Raw genomic sequence first — 26,129 nt, forward strand, 5'->3', positions numbered from 1 at the left:
AAAGACTACTCAATGTGTTCATCACATTCCCTGGCCACAAAGCTATTCGTACCATTAAACATGCCTTTTATGGAATAGCTGGTAAGTTCAAATAACTATAAAACATGGAAATATTTCTTGACTGTTGATTTTACATGGGACATATTTAAAACAAACAAATAATTTTCCTAGGTTTCCCAAATGTTATCGGTGCATTGGACTGCACCCATGTGCGTATTAAGTGTCCGTCTGGTCCACATGAAGCGGACTTTGTGAATAGGAAATCAGTACACAGCATCAATGTACAGGTACGGTCCCACTGAGATGATATTGAAGGCTATGCTCTAGCACTGAGTGTTCTGTACTAAGCTGGGCACCAGCGTTTAGTTCATTGCAATTAAAATGTAGTGACCTACAGGTTTAATTTATTTTAGATGATTAGTGATGCAGATTGCATCATCACAAATGTAGAGGCCAAATGGCCAGGCTCTGTGCATGACTCCAGAATCTTTAGAGCCTCATCTCTACCAGCAACTAGCAAGAGGTATGCTAGTAATCACTTAAAAATCGCAAAGTCTTAAAAAAAAAAAAAAAAAAAAAAAACTACATTATATATCTATTCATTCTGTCTATGCAGGAGAATTCTCAGGAGTTTTGCTGGGAGACAAGGGATACCCATGCCTGCCTTACCTCTTGACTCCCTATCAGGAGCCCCAGACAGAGGCACAGCACCGCTACAACATTGCCCATGCACGCACAAGAGGTCGTATAGAGATGGCATTTGTGCTGATAAAGTCAAGGTTTCAGTGCCTGAAGCACCTCAGAGTGACTCCACCTAGGGCATGTGACATTGTAGTTGCTTGTGTAGTGCTCCATAACATTGCTTGTCTGAGGAGAGAGAGGCAACCAAGGATTGTTGAAGAGGAAGACTGGGGCAATGAAGCAGTATTGGAAGAAAACGAAACAGGCAGACTTATACGAGACACGTATGCAAATAATTATTTTGCTTAATATGGTTTAAACCATGTGTAGCCTTTAAAATTGTCCACTGGCCCCTCAACTTTCTCCTTAGTTGAACAAACACACAGAAGTCAAAGTATTTAATGTGATTTGTCTTTATTCAGAGTGAATCTGCCTGTTAGGGGTGAAAACACACAAATAAATGTTGTGGAAAGTGATCAAAAAGGTAATGTTTTTTTTCTTTTCCTTTTTTAAAAATGGTAGTTCTACTTGCATTTTTCTGTAGCTGTTGAATTTCCAGCTCCAACTTCCTCATCTTCAGTTTTTTATACTGGATGTCGATATCGATCGCTTCCATTTGTTTAAGGAGGTAGCGTTTATACACTCCTTTTATGTTTTCTGGGTTCTGTAGCAACATAGATTTAAGTTATTTCATTGAATACTCTTGTCACATTGTTTTCATTTCTTAATACTCACTTTGTCACATGTGGTCCCAGACTGAGAGGGCTCTAGAACAGTGTCAGCATCCTGAAAACACATTATGATCAGTTTATCACACAAGTACACTTTTTAATATTCAATACAGTATAGCATGGAACCTGTGAGTACCTCAGGCCTCCTTGAACATACATACACAGTCTCCTCATCCTCAACTGATGGGCCTTCTCCCTGTGACCACTGATTAAACTCAGTTAAACTCATTAGCTTACATGACTGATTTAAAAGGTCTCATACTCACACGCAACATGATGTCTGGTGGATCCATAATGCATACAGAATCTTGATAGAAAAAATATATTTTTTTTAACCAAAATGCACCATTGCAGTAGCACAAGTACCTCTACGTGACATTACTGCTATGATGTACTTAGGCTTACAATGCCTAAGGAAGGAGGAAATCAGTTAGTCAGGAATGAATAATGATAATAAAACACACACACCTTTTATATACTCACTCCTTATACTACGTGATATCATTTTAGATGATGTCCCCCCCTCTATTCCCTCAAGGACGGGCCTCCCTTTATTAATTTCCAAAGCCAGCTCCTCTGCAGGAGTGAAGCTGGCTGGTGGTGGCCCTCCCCCAGTGCCAGCAACCTCAGTCTTCTTTTTGGTCGCTGCAATTAAAAAAAAAATATTAAAAAAAAACCTGAATAGTTGTAACTTCAAGCTGGCATTTATTACATATGTACATACCATTAGATTTACTTACCATTCTGAACTATATTTTTATATTTTATTTTCACCTGCTGCCAGGTTCTTTTTCCTTCACTTAAGTTGCTGCTGCGTGAAAGCAATTAACGTTACTGTTATTCACACACAAACGTTGCAATGTATTGTGACACACATTCAATGTTGATAAAGTATTTTAAATAGTTTACACCGCTACTTACGCATTGAGACGATCAGCAATTTCCTGCCAACCTTTCTCTCTTGCTTTATTTATTGCCGCTGTATTGCCTTTTTTGGTGATGACATCTTTAAATTCTTCATATGTTTCCAATAGCAAACGCTGTTCCGTTGCCGTGAACATCGCTGCTCTATCCTTTCCTTTTGTTGCCATGGTAGCCCACAGTAAATCGATTGACCCATGCTCGACTTTTCAGGACTTTTAAACAATGGCGTGCACGCGCAATTATCTAGACTATTTAAACCTGACTCAAATTAGTAAGATCACATGATCCTCAACTTACTGTTATGGAACCAATTTAAGCGCGGATGTTTAGCTCGGCTCATTCAAGTCAGGTTTTGGACTTTAATCCCCGCTTTTCTAAGCGGCTTTTATGGAACAGCCCCCTGGTCATTCACAAGTCAGTTTCGTCAACGTCAACTAAAAAAATATATAATAATAATAATAATTATAATAAAATATATATATATATATATATATATATATATATATATATATATATATATATATATATATATATAATTTATAACTAATTTATATTTTTATTATTATTTTCAGCTGGACCGATACTTCATTCGTTCTACTACTTAGCTGACCAACGAATTAGTCAGTATGTTCATGCTCGAATTATTCACACTTTTGCTCTCACATAAAGTTTAGAATAATTTGAAAACGTAAATGCAGACATTCCAGTACACTGTAATATGCAAATGAGTTGAGAATGCCGGAAATGACACAGACGCGCATGTGCAGAACTGTCAAACGCAAAAGACTGTAAACTCAGCGATATGTCATCATCCACCCCAAAACTAAAAACACGGCCTGAAAAAACTTGTCATTTATTAAAAAAAATAACTCTTAACCACGGAACCTAAAATTAAACTACGAAAACATCTTTTCTGGAGCTTCTTGATCGGGAATATACTCTGTTTTCAGACTCAGTCGTCTGCCTGTTGAATGAAAACAGTTAGCGGGACTCTTCAAGCGCAAGACCTGACAATCCGTTGACTGGAAATATGTGATTCAGGAAATACAGGCGTAGTTTCGCTCATCCAGTTGTTTACTCGTTTCTTCGAAAGACTCTTTGGCACATATTTCCTCGATTTTGGCTCGTTGTTGTTTTGGGATTTCACGAATCAGCGAGTGGAAAGTGACACGTTGCGCGCGCTAAGCTAATTTAGCCTTTAACTTGGGTGATTTAGACGCACATAAATCTGTTTATAAGACTTTATACTTTCACAAGACTCGCACATATTTGCATACACAGTACAGAAATGTCTTGTTAATGTAAATCTGATAGATGAGTAAAAGCTGTGGGTCTATGTAGTTTTCACTTGGTCACATTTCGGATAAATTAGTGGTGAACCATCGATAATTTGATGTTCTCTAATGTGATGTGCACATACGACTGTAGATGATGTGCTGTAAGTGAACTGGATAGTGCTGGAGCATCATGATGGCACAGATGGAGAATGGACGTCTATCGTCTGATGACACTATGAGTGTGAGGACTCTGGGCAGTCAGTTCGATGAGGAGAGCTCTTTCGGGTCTGACTCTGAAATCAACGGATTCACCAGCTCAAGACTAACAGACAAATATGGTTTCATCGGAGGAGCACAAAAGTATTCAGCAGAATCGTAAGTCAACTTGTTTGCAAGGCACTGCACTAATCCAATCAAAGCCTTCTTGTGTTGGTCGATTTGGGTAAGGGAAGGTCACGAGATGCATTGAAAATAAAACATTGCATATTTATACTGAAGAGATATCACTTTGCTCAGTTGATTTAAATATTATTGTAAATTAATAATGATAATAAAGGTATATTGTACAATAATAGCATTTCAGTCATAATTTCTCATCTTTAAAACCCTGGAACAATCCAGGAAAAACTTTGAGCCGCTCTAAGAACAGTAGCGCGTGCTGCTATGAATGTGTCAACAACAGAGCAGCACTCATCCACTGAAGCGTGCTGCTGTTGCAGACTATATATATTGACTTATTAAACTCTTCTTGGAGCTTAACAGTAACTGCTATGACACACAGTAACACACATTATTGGAGCACTGGAAAACGCTCTTCATTAATGTGCTAATGACCAAGAGTCCACTTCTGGGTTTGTGGACTTCGATGTGCAACACAAACAATTATATTCCTCCATGTGAATCTCAATTATTTTAAAGTAACAGTTTCTCTTCAACTTTTCGTCCACGAATTTCAACTTTTTTCCTCTCTTTCGGCCAAAAATGTTATACATGACTTAATAAAAGCCGTAGCAGCACACATACTTGACAACGGAATGCAAATAAGGTGCACAAATGACAACATCTTTGGCCAAAGTTTTCTCATGAGACATTATAGTGATTGCAAGGTTTTTCCATAAATAGATGGCCCCTGGGTTGGCGCTATTTTGGTGATATTAGGCAGGTGGTTTAATGTTGTGGCTGATTGTAGTATTTATTTGTTACAAATTCTTTCTTGTTAGTTCATTCCAATTAAACACAATTATGATAAAATTGTGGCTTTCCATTCCTGTACATAAAGATACATAAGATGTTATTGGCTGGAGCAGTTCGTCATTGTCACTAGGGTTGCCCGATATACCGGTACTAATGAAATATCGCGATACCAAACAAATTAAAGTGGTACTAATTAAATCAAACTGGTGCTTGATTTTCATGTAGTGTGTTTAGTGTATAAATGTATGTGAATACTCAAATCTCCTTCTCCAGTGCAGATTGGAGATTTCAGCTCGGAACGGGACTATTCCAGCATTAATGGGAAGCTTGATGTAACTAACCTGTCAAAAAAAGGAATAACTCAGAGGTCTGTCAAAATAAAAGCCCTGCTAAAATGAAAGCTGTATTCAACTGGATGCATAAAATCTAAGAAGAAAATATACCTACTGTATAAGTAGGTCAAAAAGTATAAAGAATAGTCATAATAACAATAGTATAATATCAAATGGTTGTATTATTATTATTATTATTATTATTATTATTATTATTATCTGTAAGCAATATCACAAAATCAAGTGTACTGAATATCAGCATGTTGTGATTCAGACAATGCGCCTAAGGTGATTTTTTCATTAATACTTTTAAGCTTTGTTGTGCAGCATTTTATTTGACCTAAAATACAATTTTAATTGTTTGTTTATTATATTTCATTTGATTAAAGCTGTATGTATTAATTGTATAAAACAAATTAAATAAAGACATGACATAAAAGGATATGAATAGATTAAGCAGTTACATTATTATTACTTTTTGCAGAAATAACAAGTTAAATTGTTTCCTGAGTTTCCTGTATATGAGGGAGGAGCAACTGCTACAAATGTCTGGTGGTGATGTGCTTTAATACTGCTTCACTACCAGAAGCTAAACTTAAACAAAAGTACTATTACTAAAGAACTATAGTACTTAAGCTTCTCAGAAGCTAAGAGAAGTAGATAAAGAAAATAACTTAAAAATAACGTTCATAAAGATATGTAAACAGAACAATATAGAGATTTCTATCATCTCTCCTGAATTATTTGGCCCACCCAAAAATACATCAACCATTTTTATTCAAGAAAATGAGCATGTCTACTTTCTCAGGGAGAATCTCTGTCCTCATCTAGCGATGGAGAATGAGTTGGACTTGGGTGTCTGATTTCTGCTATTCGCTGTTGAAGCTGTGGCTGCTGCTTGACTGACGTTTGTGGGATTATTTAGGAACATAAATTAGCTTAAAACTGATGCAAATCTTAATAACTACAGACTTATTTTTATAACGATAACGAGTGTAACCTTGACTTGATGAGGTCGAGACGCTCACATTTTTAGTTTGGAAAATCACATCAGCATCGGAGCCGGGAGGCTGCATCGAGGACAAACAGCAGCTTTGCTAAGGCAGTCAAACACGCTGCTCTGCTTCAGATTTATAGAATGTTGTATTTGGATGTGTTTCATGAGGTTGCTGGTGTTACCCCCTTTACATGCAACTACCTTTTTACATATATTTAGTTGCATTTTCATTAAATTTAGGAAAGTGAGCCCACACTTTCAAACGTTTTGCTCTGTCAGCCATGACTGAGAGAATGTACACACGCAGTAAATCAACGTCAAATGTAATTGCCTAACGCCGACAGCTTCGTCATCATTAGGGAACGGTTAGGAATTTGAAAACGCCTGCTATGTTATCATGAATTAACGTTACATAAATACTGATAGCAGCACCGTTTGTCCAGGAGCTTATCAATCATTCAGTAATGACCAGTCAGGAACCGGTACCAAATTAGTACTGGTTCTTGATACCCAATCCTAATGAACACCAGGATAATTGCATTTATAGACTGTACATGTAAAGCCGATTTTTCGAAAATTAAAAGCTTTGAAAGCGAAAACACAGTTTTCAAATGTATCTGTATTAATATGGACGTAGCCTTAAGTGTCGCCGACTGTAGTGTCTTGACTTGATGAAGGTTAACCTCTTATTCTTTTGTAGATTTTGGTAAATGTTTGTTTTACTGGTTAAACTAGTTTTGACAGATGTGTGAAAACATGCAGCCTTCCCTTCATCGAAAGTGGAGTTTTGAATGGAGTATCAGTGTGTCTTATCCTAATATTAATGCCAAGCCTTCTCTTGCTTTCTCACCAGTTGCAGCATTGTTAAATAAAGTGTTCTGAATGTATTCTTTTCTATTCCAAAACCATCCTGCAATACTACTGTATTATAAGTGATACCGCCCTTTAGAGAGGCGCTCCCACAGCAGTCATTCATGTAAACAGATCTGTCTGGATTTATGACTGTCATCACTCCATTGTGAAGAATGAGCTGTTTAAACAGTAGTAGTAGGCAGAACTTGCCTGCCTAATCATTGGGAGTTGTTAAAGAGAATGGAACAGATGAGCAAGTGATAGTTTTCCCTCTGTACTGAGTGTGCAGGAGGCTTCCTTTTCCTGTGGTTTATGGGAGTGCTGGTGCCCTGAGGTTGCGCTGTCCCTGCCAACTACTGTAGAGGCCTACAGTTAAAATCAACCCCATACCAAACTCTCATGAAATCTAGATTCCTCCATATTTGGTCAAAATTGGGCTGGAAAATTAAAAAAGGAAGTAAAACTTGCGAGGTTTAGCCGTATACCAGAAATATTAAAAGAAACGTTGCTTTCAGATCACATTTCTAGTGGTTTGAATCATTTCTAAATAAAGGGAAAACTGGTGGCTGATGTAGAGGTAGACTGATATAATGTTTAGACTGCAAGTATAAAGGTTTAGATCTGACTTTTGTAATTGACGAGGCTTAATATCTATTAGTTGTAGAAGCTATTAAAGTAGAGTTGGTTTAGCTAGTGGTTGCACAGTTTTGCCTCAAAAGTTGAAGCTTTTTTTAGGTATTTTTGTTATAGATTAAAAAAGAGGATTTTAGGAAAACCCAAAAAGAAAAATTCTATCATCATTTACCCAGCCCCAGTTGTTCCAATCCCATATGACATTCTCTCTTTGGTGGAACACAAAATAAGTTACCCAGAATGTTTATGCATCTCTTTTTCATACAGTGAAGTAAAGGGGAAGTCTATGAGACTTGTGTGCTATACACAATCTAATTTTCTTTTTATAGACCAAAATTGAATTGAACATTTGACCCATTGCTGTAGCATGAGATTTGTGCAAAAGTCTTAAGGACTGCCTTCTGATACTTTGGGTGATGCCAATACGATATCTACATAGCAGGATGGCCGATAAAAATGCAGATATAATACAATTTCACAACAGTGAAACGAACATTTACTCACATTCAGACTTGAGAAAAAAGAACCTGAAAACAGAAATTGTTTACTCTATTTACAAATATATTTGTAGATATTGAAGAGTTCAAACTTTACTGCAAAAATCATGTGTTACTGAGTATTTTTGTCTTGTTTTCCAGAACATTCTTAAAACAAGACAAATTTACTTGAGAAACAAATTTACAAAATATTTTGTCTTGTTTTCAGAGAAATCAAACAAAATTTTGTAACATCTATGTTTTATATTAACAAGAAAAAAAAACAGGTTACCAATTAGGGCTGGGACGACGCGTCGACGTAATCGATGACGTCGACGCAAAAAATGCGCGTCGATTCGTCAGACCAAAACAAAGATGGCTGCGCCGGAGAGTAGAAGCAAAACGAGTGGCTCCTCAGACTACCAGAAGTGCAAGGCGGCACGCACTCGTTCATCTAAAGTGTGGGAATTCTTTAATTTAAAAGGAAAAAATTATGTGACATGTCGTCTTTGCAAAATGGAGATGGCTTTCCATTCTAGCACCACGGCAATGCACCAGCACTAGGGCTGGGATGACGTCGACGCAAAAAATACGTTGACGCAAAATATGCGCGTCGAATTGTCAGACCCAAAACAAAGATGGCGGCGCCGGCGCCAACACGCAGTGGATCCTCAGACTATCAGAAGTGCAAGGCGGCATGCACTCGTTCCTCTAAAGTATGGGAATTATTTAATTTAAAAGGAAACAATTCCGTGATATGTCGTCTTTGCAAAATGGAGATGGCCTTCCATTCTAGCACCACCGGGAGCAGCCGCGAGATGACAGAGCACCGTAAGTTTTTTTCAACTCCCCACTTTGCACTCGATGTTGGAGTAGGCTATAATCGTTGTCGACACCTAAAGTTTTCGCTTATAGCTATTAATAATGCGCTTATAGCTATGAATGTCGTGAAAAATACATAGAGGTCACTGACAACGCGCTGACAGACAGGACCAAGCAGGTAACATTTAATAAAGTCTCAACTTTCAAATTTGGATATTCAAAGAAAATTAAACCATAAATAGGCCTACTATTTTGTGGCTCTTTAATGTGTCGTGACAGATTGCCTCAGTTAAAGCTGCTCGTGAACCGATCATCTTTTCCTTGGTTAATTTATAGCATCAAATAGGCTAAACATGAATGTAGCCTACATCAGAAGGACTGTTGTTTTAACCGCGGAAAGATGTCAGTACAGTAGCCTACAATCCATTATTCAAATTCACCGACGTTAATCTTCTCTCTCCTGACTACTTTGTCGGACAAAAATGGCGTATTATGATTGATTGATCAGATCGCCAGTCAATCAAACTCCCAGCAAATGTTTTTTTTTTTTTTACATTTTATACACCCCCACCCCCGATGAAACCGGTATTACCGGTGTTGTCACAAGTCGATTAATCAAAATCGAATCGGACTGGAAAAAAAATGAATCGTTAGATTAATCGATGCATCGAAAAAATAATCCCTAGATTAATCGTTTAAAAAATAATCGTTTATCCCAGCCCTATTACCAGTGTGGTACGAAAAATTTTTTTATTCAAAGTGAAAACTCATTTATTTTACTTAACCCATTGGCAAATAGTTTTTCTTGCTTTAAGCTAAAACCACACCAAATTTTGTTACATTTATCTGAAAATAAAACTTCATATCACATACCGTACTTTTTCTCAAATATTTTTTTATTTTCTTAAGGATATTTATATATTTTTACAAAAAAATAATAAAAACTACCTTAAGAAAATCATTCTTGAAAAGTTCTATTTATTGGCCAAGAGAACGCTGTTATCGGCTGATGCAGATAATCGCAAAATGGATAAATACTAATATATTGGTCTATCACTATTTTCATTGTCCATTTTGGAGCTTGACAGCCCATGGTATCTGTCTGCTATCATGCTACTAAACTTCCTCTTTAGTGTTCCGTGGAAGAAAGTAGTATTTGCAACAACAGCAGGATGAGTAAATGATGACAGAAATGTAATTTTAATGCTTTTGTAAGCAAGTTTTAGGTTCTCATTCTTTCTCTCTTACGCACACACTTAGGGCTCAAGATGTGCCTCTGGAAGTTTTAAGACACAGAGAAGTTAAATGGTTGGATATGCTGAATCACTGGGACAAATGGATCAGTAAAAGATTCAAGAAGGTAAGCTTTGCTGTTGGCATTCATTATATTGTTCAGTGAAGTACCCAAGAAAAGATAGATGATGTAAGCCGATCTATCTTTACATTATCACTCTCTACCTACCACTTCTTTCCTGCCTACTTATTGTCTTCATTGACTTGCTGAGGCAGTCCCTCAGCTGCTTGGATTAATTAAAAACCTCAGCACAATGCCACCATGAAACAATCATTTCAACACAGCCCTGCCTGGACAAGCCACTTATCACATCAGCCATCCTTATATGGTCTTCACAGATGTGTGTGTATTTATTACTGTAAGCTTGCAAGTGTTCACCTCTTTTTTTCTCTCAAGCTTTATGAAGCTTCCAAAGGGATTGAGTCATCTTCAGGTAAAAACAACAGAAGAGTTTTGCCAGAGGCCATCTTAATGGTCTTTGTTGGCTTTGGTCATGTTTGCATGCCTGTATTATACTGTTTGTCCTTGTGTCACACAGAGATTAAAAGCAACAAGCCTGAATGCTGGGGTTGGGAATTAAGAACCATCTCTCATTCAGAACCAGTTCCATTTGTAAAAAATTTAAAATGCTAGAACTGAGGAATTTGTATGACGTTCGGTTCTGGATTTGTGGTCATGCTTTATTTTACAGCATTAATGTTATTGAGTATTTATGCTCAAGTAAGTAATTACTGAGTAAATCTAATGAACTACATGTACCTGCTTTGTAACTAATTTGTAAGTACTTGCATATTGTTATTATTAGTGTAGTAATTAATAAAAGTAATATGCAACACTGTAAAATAAAGTGTTAATTAAATAGTTTTAGCTGAATTGTGAAATTGCATATGTTATGCTGCAAAATAATGCAAATAAAATAAGTAGACAACACTTTCACTCTTGCATTGTCCTTGCTGGTTGCATGTAACAGCAAAGACACAGTGTGATCCGTGTTGTAAACAAATGTCTCTTAAGTCATCTGCTTCCTCAAAAGTACTAAAGGAATTATTAGGCCTCTTGGAACCAGAATACCGGAACAGTTAATTCCCTATGATTCCCATCCCTACCGAATACATATCGCTGTCCACTGATGCAAGCAGAGAATAGGCCGTTTTAACATTTTAAAGATTTGTGGAGTGGTTTTTCATACCTGTTGAGTGGAGGCTTACAAATTTGTGTCTAACAGCAATTTAGATTTGACATCTGGACACCTGCCCTTTGTCAGACTTGTGTACTCGCTGTGAACGCATGCTGATTCCCGCTAATCTGAATATTACTGTGCGAGTGTGTGATGATCAGATCCCTGTCACCAACAGGTGAGACTGCGATGTCAGAAAGGAATCCCACCGTCATTGCGAGGCAGGGCGTGGCTCTACCTGTCGGGTGGAAAAGTGAAGAGGGAACAGAATATCGGGAAGTTTAAGGTGCTGAGTTATAGTGGTCACAAGGATCTTGTGTCATTATGCACTTTTATACTGTTTGAGGCAATGTGAACACACTGTTGCTTGTGTTGTTGTTGTGCAGGAACTGGATTTAATGGATGGAGACCCTATGTGGGTTGATGTGATAGAGAGAGATCTACACAGACAGTTCCCCTTCCATGAGATGTTTGTATCCCGAGGGGGTCATGGGTAAGTCTTTGCATTAACATTTTTTTTTTTTTTTTTTATATATATATTACTCTTTTGCTAAATAGTACCACAGTTACAGACTGCCTCTTTTTGTGTGTGTTTGAGCAGGCAACAGGACCTCTTCCGAGTGTTGAAGGCTTACACCCTGTACAGGCCAGATGAGGGTTACTGCCAAGCTCAGGCTCCAATAGCTGCAGTGCTTCTGATGCACATGCCTGCAGAGGTAAAGGTTATCTTTCTGTTGTACCAAACTTTAACTTTGTTTAAAAATGATCAGGGTTACATTTAAATCATCATGTTGCTCCTGATTTAAATTTCGTAGTAAATATAGATTATATGCTATATATGTGATTTAATCCCGTTGCCCCATTAATTTAAACTTTGATTTAAATATCAATTCGGAATGAAATTAATTAAATACAATTTTAAAGTCGTCGACTGATCTTTGATCAAAAGCCTCAGATCTCTTTTGTGTGCACTCCTGCAACTCCTCGTCCCAGATGCCAAAACTCCTTGAAATCCAGACATCTTGTCGTCATGTGTGAGCGCTGTCCTGACGAGCAAGAGACCGGTACTGACCAACAGCCAGTGGAATTGCGACAGGAGGGGGAGGTAGGGGGAAGCGGGAGCTCAAAAGCAAAATACAACTTGAACGCAACAAGAGGAGGCACTTGTCGAGCACTGACAGCAGCATGTCCAGTCGTGCAGGTAGAATAGGATAATATGAGAAATGTTGCACAGAATGTGCTTGTATGATACGCAGTAAACTTTTGCAAACTTTACTTTGAGTTTCGTTCACTGAGACTCCTCGTTATTGCTATGATATCATAAAATATCAAACTACTCGCTAAAGAAACCACTAACATTTTTGTTACTTTACAAATGCATGCAGTCATCAGCATGCATAGATAATAACAAACAAACAACTGTATGAATGCAGAATGTAAAGATAAAATTGGCTTTACATCATACTCTCTCTGCAGAACTGATGGCCCTTGCTGCCCACATCCCTTTTTTATGAAAGAAGGCTATTTTCAACAAGGCACCGCTTAACGGATTATATGATCTTTTATTCTGTGTGCACGTCAAGTTTTTTACATTGTAGCTGGTTAACACTCTTTACAGAACAGCTGTCATTTTAGATCAATGGCTAATGCACGACTGCACGTCGTGAAATACACGCAACTTTTCAGCAAATTTTTTCTCTCTCGTAGATTTAGCCTACCCGTTCATTATTTTCAACAAAAGATATAGTATTTTTAAATAGATTAAGTATTTTAAATGGGTTGCATTGACAACATTTTTTACTGTTTTTAACTTTGTTGCCTGTTACTTAGATTGCATCTTCTAGCATTTCTTCGTGACAGCAATGGCTCAAATGTGAGTATTGGCACCTTGTGGATCCAATCATTTGTGCAAATAATTCCAGGCGCATGTGCATTCTGCACATACAAAGACGGTTAGAAAAATCTGCCTGTGCGCGTTCAGTGCTCGAGCACTCTGCTGGTGATGAGATTTGCATCACGTCCTGTACTGTCTGACTGAGGTATACTTTGGGCTTGAGTCCTGTAGGGCTGTCAAATAGGCAGAACAATGAATGTCTTCTGAAGCAAATTGATACATTTGTGTAAAAGATAAATCGATAAATAATACATTACTTTTTCAAAAGCACTTCCTGCCAGCAGTTGACGCATCAATTAGCTGTTGCATGATACAAACGAGTTCAGGCGTATGCGGCCATTTCAAACAGCATCAGAGCCCTGGATGGAAGCACCGATTTAAAGTTGAAAACGTTTTAATTATTAACTTTTTTTCTTACATAAATGTATTGATTTGCTTCAGAAGACATTCATTGATCAACTGGAGTTGCATGGATTACTTTTGTGCAGCCTAAATGTGACTTTTGGACAGACAAATTGCTGGTACCTGTGTACTTTCATTATAAGGACCTGACAGAGCTCTATCGTTTAAAATTCTTAATTAGTGTTTTGCTGAAGAAAGAAAGTCATACACATCTGGGATGGCATCAGGGTGAGTGAATAATGAGAGAATAAAAATTTTGGGGTGAATTATTCCTTTAATATCATGCAGTAAAACACTGACAGTGTGAAAATACATCCATATGCTGTTTTTCACACAGTTTATCAAAGTCTGTTTGATATAGATTAATTAACAAAATGTTGAACAACATTGCAAAATATAGGTTATCAATAGTTGTTTACTTCTGGATTGGGTTCACATCAACCATGAACGCTACTTTTCAAATGAACTCTTGTTTCTTTGATTTCTTACCTCTCTACTCTTCTTTTCCAGCCATCATGTGCTGCCCTACCTTTATATTGTTGTTCTTGGCAAATACATTTAACAAATACTTTGTCGGGTAGTTCAAAGTATAGTTCACCAAAAAATATTTGAATACTCAATCGTATGCACCAAGCCCATATTAATTTCTCTCTTCCGTAGGACACAAAATTTGATTTTAGGCCAAATGTTAGTCCCAGTCACCATTCTCTTTCATTCATCTTTTTTTCCATACAAGAAAAGTGAATGGTGTTTGAGACAAACATTTAGCCTAACATCTCCTTTTGATTTCCACGGATGAAAGAAAGCCCTATGGGTTTGCAAAAAACATGAAAGTGAGTAAGTGATGACATAATTTTCATTTTGGGGTCAACAACTCCTTTAAAATGTAAATGGTATCCCTTTAACAAGTCACTGCTCTCCAGTTTAAAGTTGACAAAATGCAATTACAGTAAAGTTAATAGAAGAAAATCCTGAAAATTGTGGACCTTGCTGCTAAATCAGTAATAATGTTTATTGAATATAGATGATATGTACAATAAAGATATATATATAATAAGTTGATATTTTGAATATTATGCATGTATATTATTAATAATAAAGGATCTATATTATATAAGTCATTACACAGACCTACTAATTATTAAAATGACTGATTCACAAGACTGAGATGGAGATGAGATGTGTATCAGGTGTTCTGGTAGCATTAAACACAAATCATTTTTGACATTTTTGCCTTTGTTGTCAAAGGTGCTGTAATATGAGCAAGCACCACAATGTCACGAGGCAAAATTAGATCACTCCAATAGACCTTATTCACGCTAGTGCCATCTTTGATTTTTAATGGGAATGACAAAGAGGCTATGAGGGATAAACCATCTCTTCAATGACACGGATGCTATAAAGCTGTTTAACGCTTAATCTGATTTTCCACAACTCATGTTGTCTGGAGTTCTTTGTATTCTGAATGTTCTTTGACAGATATTTGATCAATGTTTTGTCTGCGGAATGATCCAAAAACAGTTTAAACTTCAGCACAGACCATTGAAGAGACTGTAAGTCTATCCCTCACAGCCCAAAGATGGTGCTAGTGTGAATAAGGTCTATGTTATGCTCTTGCAATGTAGACAGCTTTGTTAATTATAAACAGGAGCAATTGTTTTATCGCGTTGCACACTTTGAGAGACACGGTATAGCAATGTGCTTCATTGGCTCACTGCGTGCTCGTCAAGCGTCCAATGAGCTGCAGAATGATATGTGTGTTCATGCGCACGAGAGAGAGATGAAGTAATATTATTATTTTTATATTCCGTCTTTTTTTTATTTTATTTTTTACATAAAAATATTTGAAGGATTTTTCACACTGCACCCCTGATCTCGACAGATGGCACCTCGGTTGGGCAACGCTGAACTAACTGATGTAGTAATTGACATGATAAATTCATATTTCTTTTGACACAATAAATTCATGTTTTCAGGATGCATTTTGGGGTCTGGTTCAGATTTGTGAGAAGTATCTCCCTGGATACTACAGCGCAGGCCTGGTAAGACCTCTCAATGTTTCCTTAATAGAAGAAACAAGATGTTTAAGATCTAGCTGAAATTGTCAGTAGAAGTTTACTTCTTTATTGCATGTATGATTTGAAGATCCAACAACAACTGCACATTGTGAATAGCATTATATAGGGTCTACACTTTACAACCACTCAATAAAACCTAGGTGTTGAACCACGACTATACATAACTACATAGTTCGGGTAATAGAAAACATATCTGCATTGCTCCAACACATTCTCTGGTTCTTAAGTAATGGGTACATTTCATTGTTCCACATAGTTGACATTCTTTTCATAGCATTCATTCCTGAAGTTCTTTGATTTTAGTCGGCCAACATTGAGTGAAGTTTCTGAGTCAAAATGTATCATAGGTTGTAGTAAAATCAAAACAAAGCTTCTTTTGAAGGTGATACAAGCAGAGCAAAAGTATAGTAAATCAAGAAGTCCCTGTTGGCTCTTTGACTTTCCAAACCACACATTTCATTTATATCTAATCTATGATCCTTCGCACCTTCTAATATCTCTGAAAGTTGAATTGCTGCTGTAGGGTTAAAAAAAACTGCCTGATAGACCTGCCGGAGTTAAATAATCAAAAAAAGACTATTTACTCAATGAGAAACAAAACATCATCTTAATAAAATGTTGTTCTTGTGTATAATTAGGAGGCCATACAGTTGGATGGGGAGATCTTAAATGCATTATTAAAACGTGTGAGCCCTGTGGCATATCGGCACCTTGAGAAGCACAAGATTGAGCCCATCCTTTACATGACGGAGTGGTTAATGTGTGCATTTTCCAGAACTCTACCCTGGCCCTCTGTGCTTCGAGTGTGGGACATGTTTTTGTGTGATGGTGAGATCCCCTACAAGTGCTACCTCAAACACACATAGATTTATGTTGTCTTCTTTCTGACAGTATATCTCAAATGTTCTTTGCCCTTTAATAGGTGTGAAGATAATATTCCGTGTTGGGCTGGTGTTGCTGAGGGGCATGCTGGGATCTCGGGAGAAACTGAAAGCTTGTCCTGGTCAATATGAGACTATGGAGCTTCTCAGAGCTCTGGAGCCACAATACATGCAGGAGAGCTTTCTCGTACATCAGGTAGCACACACTTTCAAACTGTTGTTACTTCATTGGTTTATCCTGTTTTCCATTCAAAGTATGATGTGGGATTTTCCTAACTGATCCTGTTGCTCGAGGCTTGGAAAATTATGTATAAAGAAACAGATTGTAGCATTTGTTTGCAGATGTACAAATATCAACAAATTCAATGATAATTTACAAATGTTTGCCAGACAGATTTTATCATCATATCAAATTTTCACTCATTTGCCGCTTTTCCACCAACAAACCGAACGGTTACCATTATTGAATTGTGCCGTTCTGTATCGATTGGTGCTTGTTTGCATGCTTATGGTTTCTTTTGCAATTGTGGTACTGCGAAATCAGGATTAGACTGACAAGGCAACTCATGAGTCACCACGTCAGTAAAGCCATTCCTCAGGACAGTAAGGTATGCTAACCATGCTGAGAAATCTTGGCCGGGAACAGATTTTAATTGTACCAAATTGTGGTAAGGGGAAATGCTACTGGAACTGGTATTCACAATGCTCAGAACTGTTTATTCCGATGGTGGAAAAGAGGCTATTGGTGAATTTTATTTGCTTTAAATGGATTCTATTTACATTATTCTGGGTACGCCATGTTCACATGACCGCATATAACTGTGTAACAAGTCACAATTTACCAAGTTGAAAGTGCTTTTATACAAGTAGGAGGTTGGAAATTTTGGCAATCCCAGTTGAATGGAACGCAACATTACACAGTCAGTACGCTTACCTGAACAGCTATAATCGAGCTACAGCTGTTTTTTGTGAAGTCAAGATACAGTCTTCATTGATCTGTCCAAGATAACTGACACAATGTTTTCGGGATGGGAATTGCCACAGACCTCCCGAAAGATATTTAGTTGCTGTTTCAACATATATTGTGATTTTTAAAGTATTGTGATTGTTTAAGTGTTGGGGTTTGATGTTACAATATATTTAGCTGTGTTAACCTTTTTTCTTTGAAAGAGATATTAATTGTGTCTGACTTTGACATGACATAAGAATTTGTAGGTAAAAGATAGGGATGTGCAAAACTACCAGTTAACATAAATCTACTACTCAGTGCATTGTCTGAGCTATTAGTCGGTGTAACACAACCCATGTATAATAATGATGCTGCATTATGTCCATGTGACCCTGATCAGATGCATTTCATAGGGATATATATATGTATGCTAAGCTCAGCCCTTTAACAGTGTAACTAATGAATATTCAACAAATAAGTAGGCTAAATAAGTTGAACCTTGTATCCCACAAAACTAAGAAAGTAAGAAAAGTTCAAAACAAGAAACGCCCCAATACAGAGCAGAACAAAATCGCATCCCGGAAGCAGCATGGTGTGCTTCAATGTAACCGGAGTGCTTGGAGTCACAGGGCGCACCTTGCTACGGATTCAAACGTTAGACTGTTAGATTAAAAATATTGTGGGGATAACATGTATTTTATGGCATTCAACAGTTTGAAGAACCTTTTATTTATTAAGCAACTGTTCATTAAGACAATGTCAGACAGAATCTGCTCAATGACTCCAGACAATTATTGTCCACAACACCTCACAAATAAACCTGTGAATTATACGTAATGAATGGAAAATTTACTTTAGCAGATGATTTAACATCCTACAGTGACTATTAAAACGTTTTATTTAATGCAGTTTGTACACTTGTACACAAGTGGCGCTTTAATGGCTGTAGCAGCGGTGCATTACTGTGAAGTATTAAAGTGAAGAATTGAAGAGATGAAACTTCATGGAGAGAAAACCTGTTTTCCTGAAACTCAGCTCAAATATAGATTCTATATCTCATTGTATTTGCATATTAAGCTAAACATGTACTTTTTTAATTAAGTTAAAAATATATTTTTAATCAGGGAGACAATTTATAGTACGATTGTCTAAAGAATCACAATTTTTAAAAGAATAATTTTTAATCCACCCTTACAATACGTTTTCAAATATTTTAAGGAAAGACGACAGATACACCGGATATAAATAAACATTGCTCGTCACTTGTCTTTAGCATGCGTGTGCACAATGCCAAGGCCGGAGGTTTTGATTACAGTGTGTACATGCTGGATGAAGCCAAGCTACAATCGCATTATCTAGGTCTGTTTATATGACATTGCATAAATCAGAATAAAGTGTTAACATTACATTTTAAATAGATGACTTCACACAGTCAGTGTTTGGGATTGACAACCGCATTTACTAATGTCTCGTTGTTGCATACTGTATGTATGAACGAACAACCGAAGTCAAGACCGTATTCTAACAGCTGAAACCATAGTGTCAGTGACTAAATGAAATATAAAAGATGACATCCATAACACCGGCATGTCTAATCACAACTGATGCAGCGTTATTTAATAATAAGTCCAATTGATGTGCTAGTCAAACAATCGGATCTTAATTAACAAGATGGCTGCTTTGAATGTTTTTTAACCGAGTGTAGAGCTTAGCATTTGTTTCGGGTGGCTCACATCCGTGAGCAGCTCCGGGTGGAAGACAGCAGCTGGATCTTCGGATGACACACAGCTTAAATCTCCATCTCCGTGAGTTAACGAAACCCCTTATGATTAACACAAGACGCTCTTGTACCATGCATCGTGGCTCTCTCACATTGTAAGACATGACAGACAACTAGTTGTCCATTATGATTCCGTTCACACAGCACAGGTTTGCCGAAAATGCAGTTTTGAGTCCTGAAAATTTGCGGGTGTCAGTTCGGTTATAGAATGCGGTTGTCACTGTCATAAATAACCGACCTGTGTACCGTAATTAGCACTCAAATACAGGACTGACTGCCATATTCTGCTGCTGTTTGAACATGGCCATTTATTTAGTTCGAAACATTTAGTGTTAGAAATGTACTGGCTGATCATGACATTGTTATTGGGTGTGGTATTAGGCTAGATAACCTTGACGATTATGTTTAACTTCTCCAAACACAGGTGTTAGAGCTGCCCATATCTGCTCGGGATGTCGAGCGAGAGCAGCGTGTACAGCTTAAGCGCTGGCGGAAAACTCACGGCGAGCTCAGCTACAAGTCCTCTCCCAGATTGCACGGTGCGCAAGCCATCATGACTGCTGAGCCTCACACCCGCAAAGACCTTCACCAGCAACCCACCATCATCATCCAGAATCCTCTGCCCTCAGACACTAACCCTGAATTCACCCGCATCAAGAAAAGAGGCACTATCCGAAAAGCCCCTGTCCCTAATCTAGATGTCCCAAACCCTTACGCCTTACCTACAGACCACAAACTGGCCCCTCCAGCCCCTCTCAATAATCAATCTGAGCTGCAACCAAAAGAAACTGCCCAACACCTGCAGACACCATCAAACAATCTGCACAAAGAACATCCACCTCCATCACTACAGCAAATCTCACTTACTACACCAGAAATGACACCAGCTGGGAAGGCAGTAGCTCCCATTGAGAAACCCTCACAGTCTCCCCAAGATCCTTCCCTCAATAAGCCTCCTTTGGTCCCAACCTTACATCTGTCTCAAGCACCACAACCCCAGCCATCTCCAAGTCTCTCTCGCACCCCACCACCTCCCCAAACTTCACCAGACCCCGAACCTGTACACCCGACCCCGATCCCTATTTCTTCAAGCCCTGCTCTAGAACCAGTTCCTCATCTTAAAGACTCACCCTCAACCAATACCAACAACTCAGCCCATCTTACGGATCATCCACCCACTACAGACTCAACTCCGCTTCTCTCAGATGATACACCTGTGATTGAGGACTCTGTTGCAGCTCTCAAAGTTCCCAGTTTACGTAACTCATGTGAGAGTGTGGGTTCTGAGGACACTTACCTGTAGCTCTCGATTACCAAAATATATTCAAAGAGGACGTTCAGGGAGAATTCAGGATTGGGAACCAACGAAAGCTTTTCGACTATGGCAATAAAGGACGAGTGCAAGATGGAGGAAAATTATGAATGTATTTTGATGTTTTGAATTAATGACTTTAGGTTTGAGTGAGAATTTGGGTTTTTTACCTCATCACTAAAATTTACCTTCAATGTTTGGAATCAATAAACTATTGGTGTGAAGATTTCGGAAACAATATCTTAATCATAAAAGGAGGGACCGAATAGCGAAAAGACCTCCAAGTCTTTACTTGCTGTTATCTCCAATTAAACAAACAACCTATTGTGTAAGTGCTGTTTCATTATGGACTGCACAATCCACAGTCTATGCAGAACATTCCTCAAAAAGATAGGAAACGTACTAGAAATTGAAGCAAAATAATCTGTGTTTGCATTATTCTTCCATCAGTATCAATCATAAGCAGAGCAGATTTTATAATCACATATGTTTGGGTAGTATCTCAGTTACTGTGTTATTCGCCGTTTAACCATATTAGGTCATTATGTTACAGTTGTTTGTTCTTTAATTAAATTTCAAGCCTAACAGTCTTACATTTATAACTTCTTTTTTACCACTATTACTGGAGTCTAAATGTTTGTTTGTCAACTTGCAGCCTCAATATAGTTTTAACACATAATTTATGATGCTATAATGAGCAAAGGAGCATTGCATTTTTCAACATCATGTTTATTATAAATGGCTGCACACAAATGTGGAGATACAAAATAAGAGGGATATTTAATACGGGAAGCACCTGACTTGTTACACCAGAAAACAACTTTCAAGTTGCAAGATTTAATCTAAATCTTTAATTTGTATAAGGCTATAGGCTATGCAATAGACATGATGTTGAAAAGTATTGCAGTGCCCCTTTAAAGCGTCAGAAGTATTTATTGTTTTGCTTGACTGTACACCTATTCCATCTTAGGCCATCAGATGGCGCGTTTTCCTTACAAATGATCGATTTCAATTACTGACCTGAAGTAAACCTGTAACATTTGGGAGTTTATTTACATGCATGCTTATTTATACAAAACAAACATATGTGAAGAGAGGTATGTTACAAAAGTTGCTGTTTTGGTCATGGACACTTGGTCAAATGTTATTGGAAGTTGTTTTTTGTTTTTTTTCTCAATTTATTAATATCTTCAACATTATGACACTATTACGAGGTTTTCATCTGCAATGTAATAGTGTTTTCTTTTGAAGTCATGGGATCACGTGTGATTTATTTTTTTCCATGTGTGCTTAAAACTGACTTTGGCAAAAGCTTTAAAGTTTCACTTCGATTTGTATTTTTAATAACATATTCTTAACAACTGATTCTCGCCGTATGTAGATTTTGTACAAATAAAAGTGCTTATAATCAGACCGTTTGAATGTGTTTAATTGTGTCTTTTTTGCATTTCACTGGTAGGAAGACGAGACACTTCCTACAGAGTCACAGGACGTGTGTGTTTTCTGTCACCGCTGTGCTTTAATTACCGCAAAGGAAAGCCATCAAAGAGGCTGTGTAAACCGAAACCGTAACGCTCAGTGCTCGGTCATACAAATTAGTGGCAAATTAGAAAGCGCTTTACTTTTTCTATTAGAGGCCTAAACCCTTGTCTCTGTTCACTATAATTAGCAGCGACAACTGCCTGCCTGAGGTCAAACAAAAGCTTTATATTAATTGCTTCTGTAAGACGCACTGTTCAACTCTTTTCGCACTTCCTAAAGTAAAGTCCTCAGCAGACACCTGCCGCCGATTCTTACTTTTACCAACAAAAAAAACTTTTTAAGAGACAATAAATTACATGGTTTCCTTCGTTTATATTTTCAGACGGAGAATTTGAATAGCTGTTAAACTGCTCATATTTGTATCTACAGGCCTTATTTAGGTTTTGGGCGGGAATGAAAACGAGGCTGTCCTTTCAATGGTGTACACTGTTGTTTAAAGGGACAGTTCACCGAAAATAAAAATTCTCTCGTCATTTACCCACCCTCCTGCCATCCCAGTATTAATGTCTTTTTTTTCTGCAGAACACATATTAAGATTTTTAGAACAATATTTCAGCTCTGTAGGTCCATACAATGCAAGTGAATGGTGACGGAACTTTGAAGCTCCAAAAAGCACATAAAGGCAGAATAAAAGCTATACAGACGACTCCAGTGGTTTAATTAATGTCTTCAGAATTTAAATGATAAGTGTGGGTGAGACATAGATAATATCGCTTCTTAAGATTCAGATATAACAACTGGAGTCATATAGATTACTTTTATGCTGCCTTTATGTGCATTTTGGAGCTTCAAAGATCTGAACACCATTCACTTTCATTTTGAGGACCAACAGAGCTGAGATATTCTTCTAAAAAATCTTTGTGTCCAACAGAAGAAAGTTGTACGAGTTTGAAAGGGCATGAGGGTGAGTAAATGATGAGGTAATTTTCAACTTTGGGTGAATTAATCTATAAACATGGCATTACTCTGAATAAGGTCTGTATCTAAAGGCTTGATAGATAGAGGCCTCATAAATAACTCTGCCCATTTAAATATGCAGTCGTCTGTTCAGTTAATTTACAGTGTTATGACACCTATAGTGCCAGTAAATCTTCTCTCTGCAGGTGGACAAACTGCACAGGTTAATACTTAATATTAATTCAGTTGCAATCTCCTAAATCGGGTGCATTGTTCAGGGGTTCTTCTCAAACTCTTGGACTTTCTTTAAATGCAGTGTTTCTTGGGACCATGTTGATATTGTCAATGTTGTTTATATTGTTTATCTTTACAATGTATATAAGCTCTATTTTCATGGCATTCAAGCTACTGATTTTCTACTGTCTCTGTGTGTGAATTAAAACACATATAAGACATTCTTGGTCAACAAGAATGGAACCAAAAACTGCTAATATAATGTTTGATATACATGTCCTTAAAACTCTGTAGCCGAAGTATTACTTTCCATAACTCATTGCCCAAAACTTTCTGAGGCACAAATTCAGAGGTCCTATTGAAACACAAGACACCCGTCTGTGGGTTATTGTTATCAGTTCCTTTCAAATAAATACAGCACTTCAGGCTTGATTTGAACAATAATCAAGAGTCTCACGGGTGCAAAACGTTTACAAAATGTTGTTTGAAAATGAGTGGTGTAAAGCTAAATATTGCACAGAAAAGCTATAGCTATACACCATATGCATATTTAGCCTTATTGAAAACTATTTTGTAAATCTAGATTTCCAAAGATTAATAAAATTTATTTACATAATCCAGCATGATAAGGAAATAATAACTTTTGTAACTAGATTCAATGTATCATTAAAGTGTCATTACAGTCATTAGATAAAACTAAGAAGTCACTCTTCAGAATATGTTCTTTTTGAGAATTCACTGTCTTCAAGGTTTTAAATTCATTTAATTAATTTTTTATTATTGAGTGTTGTTATATAACATAATTGACTTGAAATGTGATTGTTTAGAGTGTGGTTTTACTTGCTGGTGATTTTAAGCAATTTTTCATGGGATGACACTTATTTCCCCCCAAGGTGGTACAGGTTGCTGCCTGTGCAAATAGACAGACATGCCTCAGGATAATACCACATATTTCTTAGGCCCGGACTATATCAAATGTTCCTAATGTTCACAGGCACCTAAGAACTCTATTTTTTTGCATAGGTCTATTTGCTACATAGATATAGAGAAGACCACGGCAAGATGGCATCTATGGGGCTTCAGTAAACATTAAATATCATGAGAAATCTTGGCACAAAAAAGATCATAATATTTTTATCTGCCACTGATTTTCCTTTTTGGGGTGTCCTCAACCGAGACTGCTAAATGTTTCTCTCAAGCTTTTGAAAGAATTATAGATGAATTTCGCTTCCTATGAGATGGAGATTATAATACATTCCATTGAGGATGTTTTTCCATTCTATTTCCAAATTGGTTAACCTCTGAAGTTAAACTGCCATTATATATTTAATTCTTCTCTTCATTGTTGATGAGGATGTGTACTTCTGAGAAGATTTAATGGGAGAGTGTTGGATTTTTAGCTGTCTGCGTTTGATAAGAATGTTGTAGATAGACTGAAAGTCCAGGAAGTTAGGAGTTTAGACTGTCCTGTAATATGTAGCTTGTCTTTAAACTATTCCTCAGTGTAATAAAGAGTCGAGTTCAAATTTCTTTCTACAAGCACTACTGTAATAAACGTTAGCATGAGACTTGTGGGTTGAGTTGTCACAGCATGCTGCTTCTGGACTCTGACATCAAAGTCTGTCTGTGTCAGATAAGAGTAGTGAAAATCTCCTGAATAATTTGTCAGGCAATTTTATCCAATGTGTCTTATAGCTCATTCAAAGAAACAACTTATCACTATGTGTGAATCGAATCCACAACATTGGCATAATAGTGCCATGCTTTACCAGTTGAGATACAGAAACACAATTTATCAACACAATAGGCTTTTAGATAATGCCACCAAACATAAGGCATATAACACATAAGGCAAATAACACCAAAGGTAAGGCATAGGGCTGTTTTTTTTTTGTTGTTGTTGTTGAAAGTCAAAGCAATTAAAATGAATTGATTTTAGCAACAGATCAATATTTAAGTCTCCACATAAATCTCAATTTGTGACAAGCCCTGACCAATATTCACAAAGAATGTGAAAAAAAGGATATGGAATTAAAAAAAAAAAAAAAAAAGGACTTAAATATTGACCTGTTTTTCACTCACACCTATCATATCACTTCTGAAGACATGGATTAAAACACTGGAGTCGTATGGATTATTTTATGCTGCCTCTATGTGATTTTTGGAGCTTCAAAGTTCTGACCATCATTAACTTGCATTGTATGGACCTACAGAGCTGAAATATTCTTCTTAAAATCTTTGTTTGTGTTCTGAAGAAAACAGAAAGTCCTTCACATCTGGGATGGTATGAGGGTCAGTAAATGATGAGAGAATTTTCATATTAGGGTGAACTGTCCCTTTAAACCATCATTAAAACAGTGACCAAGTCACTAATCTTGAATATTTGGTAACATCATTGCTCCAAAATGTTTTTTTTTTTATTTAAAGCAGATTGTTATCATTTAACAATCCAGAACAAAAAGGGTTTTCCCAGACTTCCCTTTATCCTCTTAACATGATCCTGTTTCCTTTGTCTTCCAGCTTGTTTGGCTGTATATGATTTTAGCCAGATTTACTGCTTTCAGATTCTGGGTGAATATCCGACATGTGTGCATTGTGCATAAGAGTGTGCGCACGTGTATATGTTTGTCAGAGTGCAGTGAAAGTGTAAGAGCACTACATACACAATCTGTGTCCTGTAGGATATGAAGCAATTGTCTCTTTTCCTTTTTCTAACTTTTACCAGTATGACACAAATTGTGCCCCTTTTTCCTCTGTGTGTGTGTGTGTT

The 26,129-nt window shown here is 37.2% G+C and overlaps 3 protein-coding genes across 4 annotated transcripts in view; 1 reads left to right on the forward strand and 2 right to left on the reverse strand.

Moving 5' to 3' along the window:
* The window catches only part of LOC127631221 (E3 ubiquitin-protein ligase RNF34-like), a 243,602-nt gene that overhangs the window by 97,936 nt on the left and 119,537 nt on the right, over positions 1-26,129 (reverse strand). The gene's annotated exons all lie outside the window — the stretch shown is intronic.
* On the reverse strand, positions 1,080-2,720 carry LOC127630542 (uncharacterized). Its single transcript, XM_052108186.1, has 7 exons — positions 2,334-2,720; positions 2,153-2,223; positions 1,881-2,057; positions 1,679-1,719; positions 1,417-1,467; positions 1,210-1,345; positions 1,080-1,114 (listed from the first exon to the last, which is right to left on the reverse strand). The coding sequence occupies exons 1-7, from the start codon at positions 2,501-2,503 to the stop codon at positions 1,080-1,082; spliced, it is 681 nt and encodes a 226-aa protein (XP_051964146.1). The 5' UTR covers positions 2,504-2,720.
* Positions 3,107-22,096, forward strand: LOC127631218 (TBC1 domain family member 10A-like). Its single transcript, XM_052109268.1, has 9 exons — positions 3,107-3,988; positions 10,180-10,279; positions 11,569-11,676; positions 11,777-11,883; positions 11,992-12,106; positions 15,663-15,728; positions 16,403-16,592; positions 16,687-16,841; positions 19,799-22,096. The coding sequence occupies exons 1-9, from the start codon at positions 3,804-3,806 to the stop codon at positions 20,675-20,677; spliced, it is 1,905 nt and encodes a 634-aa protein (XP_051965228.1). The 5' UTR covers positions 3,107-3,803; the 3' UTR covers positions 20,678-22,096.

The sequence above is a fragment of the Xyrauchen texanus genome, chromosome 37, assembly GCF_025860055.1.
Source record: "Xyrauchen texanus isolate HMW12.3.18 chromosome 37, RBS_HiC_50CHRs, whole genome shotgun sequence".
NCBI lineage: Eukaryota > Metazoa > Chordata > Actinopteri > Cypriniformes > Catostomidae > Xyrauchen > Xyrauchen texanus.

Bases quoted from the DNA above. Each gene is read 5' to 3' on its own strand.
- LOC127630542 (XM_052108186.1), bottom strand. From the start codon at position 2,503: ATGGCAACAAAAGGAAAGGATAGAGCAGCGATGTTCACGGCAACGGAA. The intron at 2,058-2,152 runs GTAAGTAAATCT...TTTTAATTGCAG, and splicing joins TAAAAATATAGTTCAGAATG to CGACCAAAAAGAAGACTGAG. The intron at 1,468-1,678 runs GTGAGTATGAGA...ATGTGTTTTCAG, and splicing joins CACCAGACATCATGTTGCGT to GATGCTGACACTGTTCTAGA.
- LOC127631218 (XM_052109268.1), top strand. From the start codon at position 3,804: ATGATGGCACAGATGGAGAATGGACGTCTATCGTCTGATGACACTATG. The intron at 11,884-11,991 runs GTAAGTCTTTGC...GTGTTTGAGCAG, and splicing joins GTATCCCGAGGGGGTCATGG to GCAACAGGACCTCTTCCGAG. The intron at 16,593-16,686 runs GTGAGATCCCCT...GCCCTTTAATAG, and splicing joins GGACATGTTTTTGTGTGATG to GTGTGAAGATAATATTCCGT.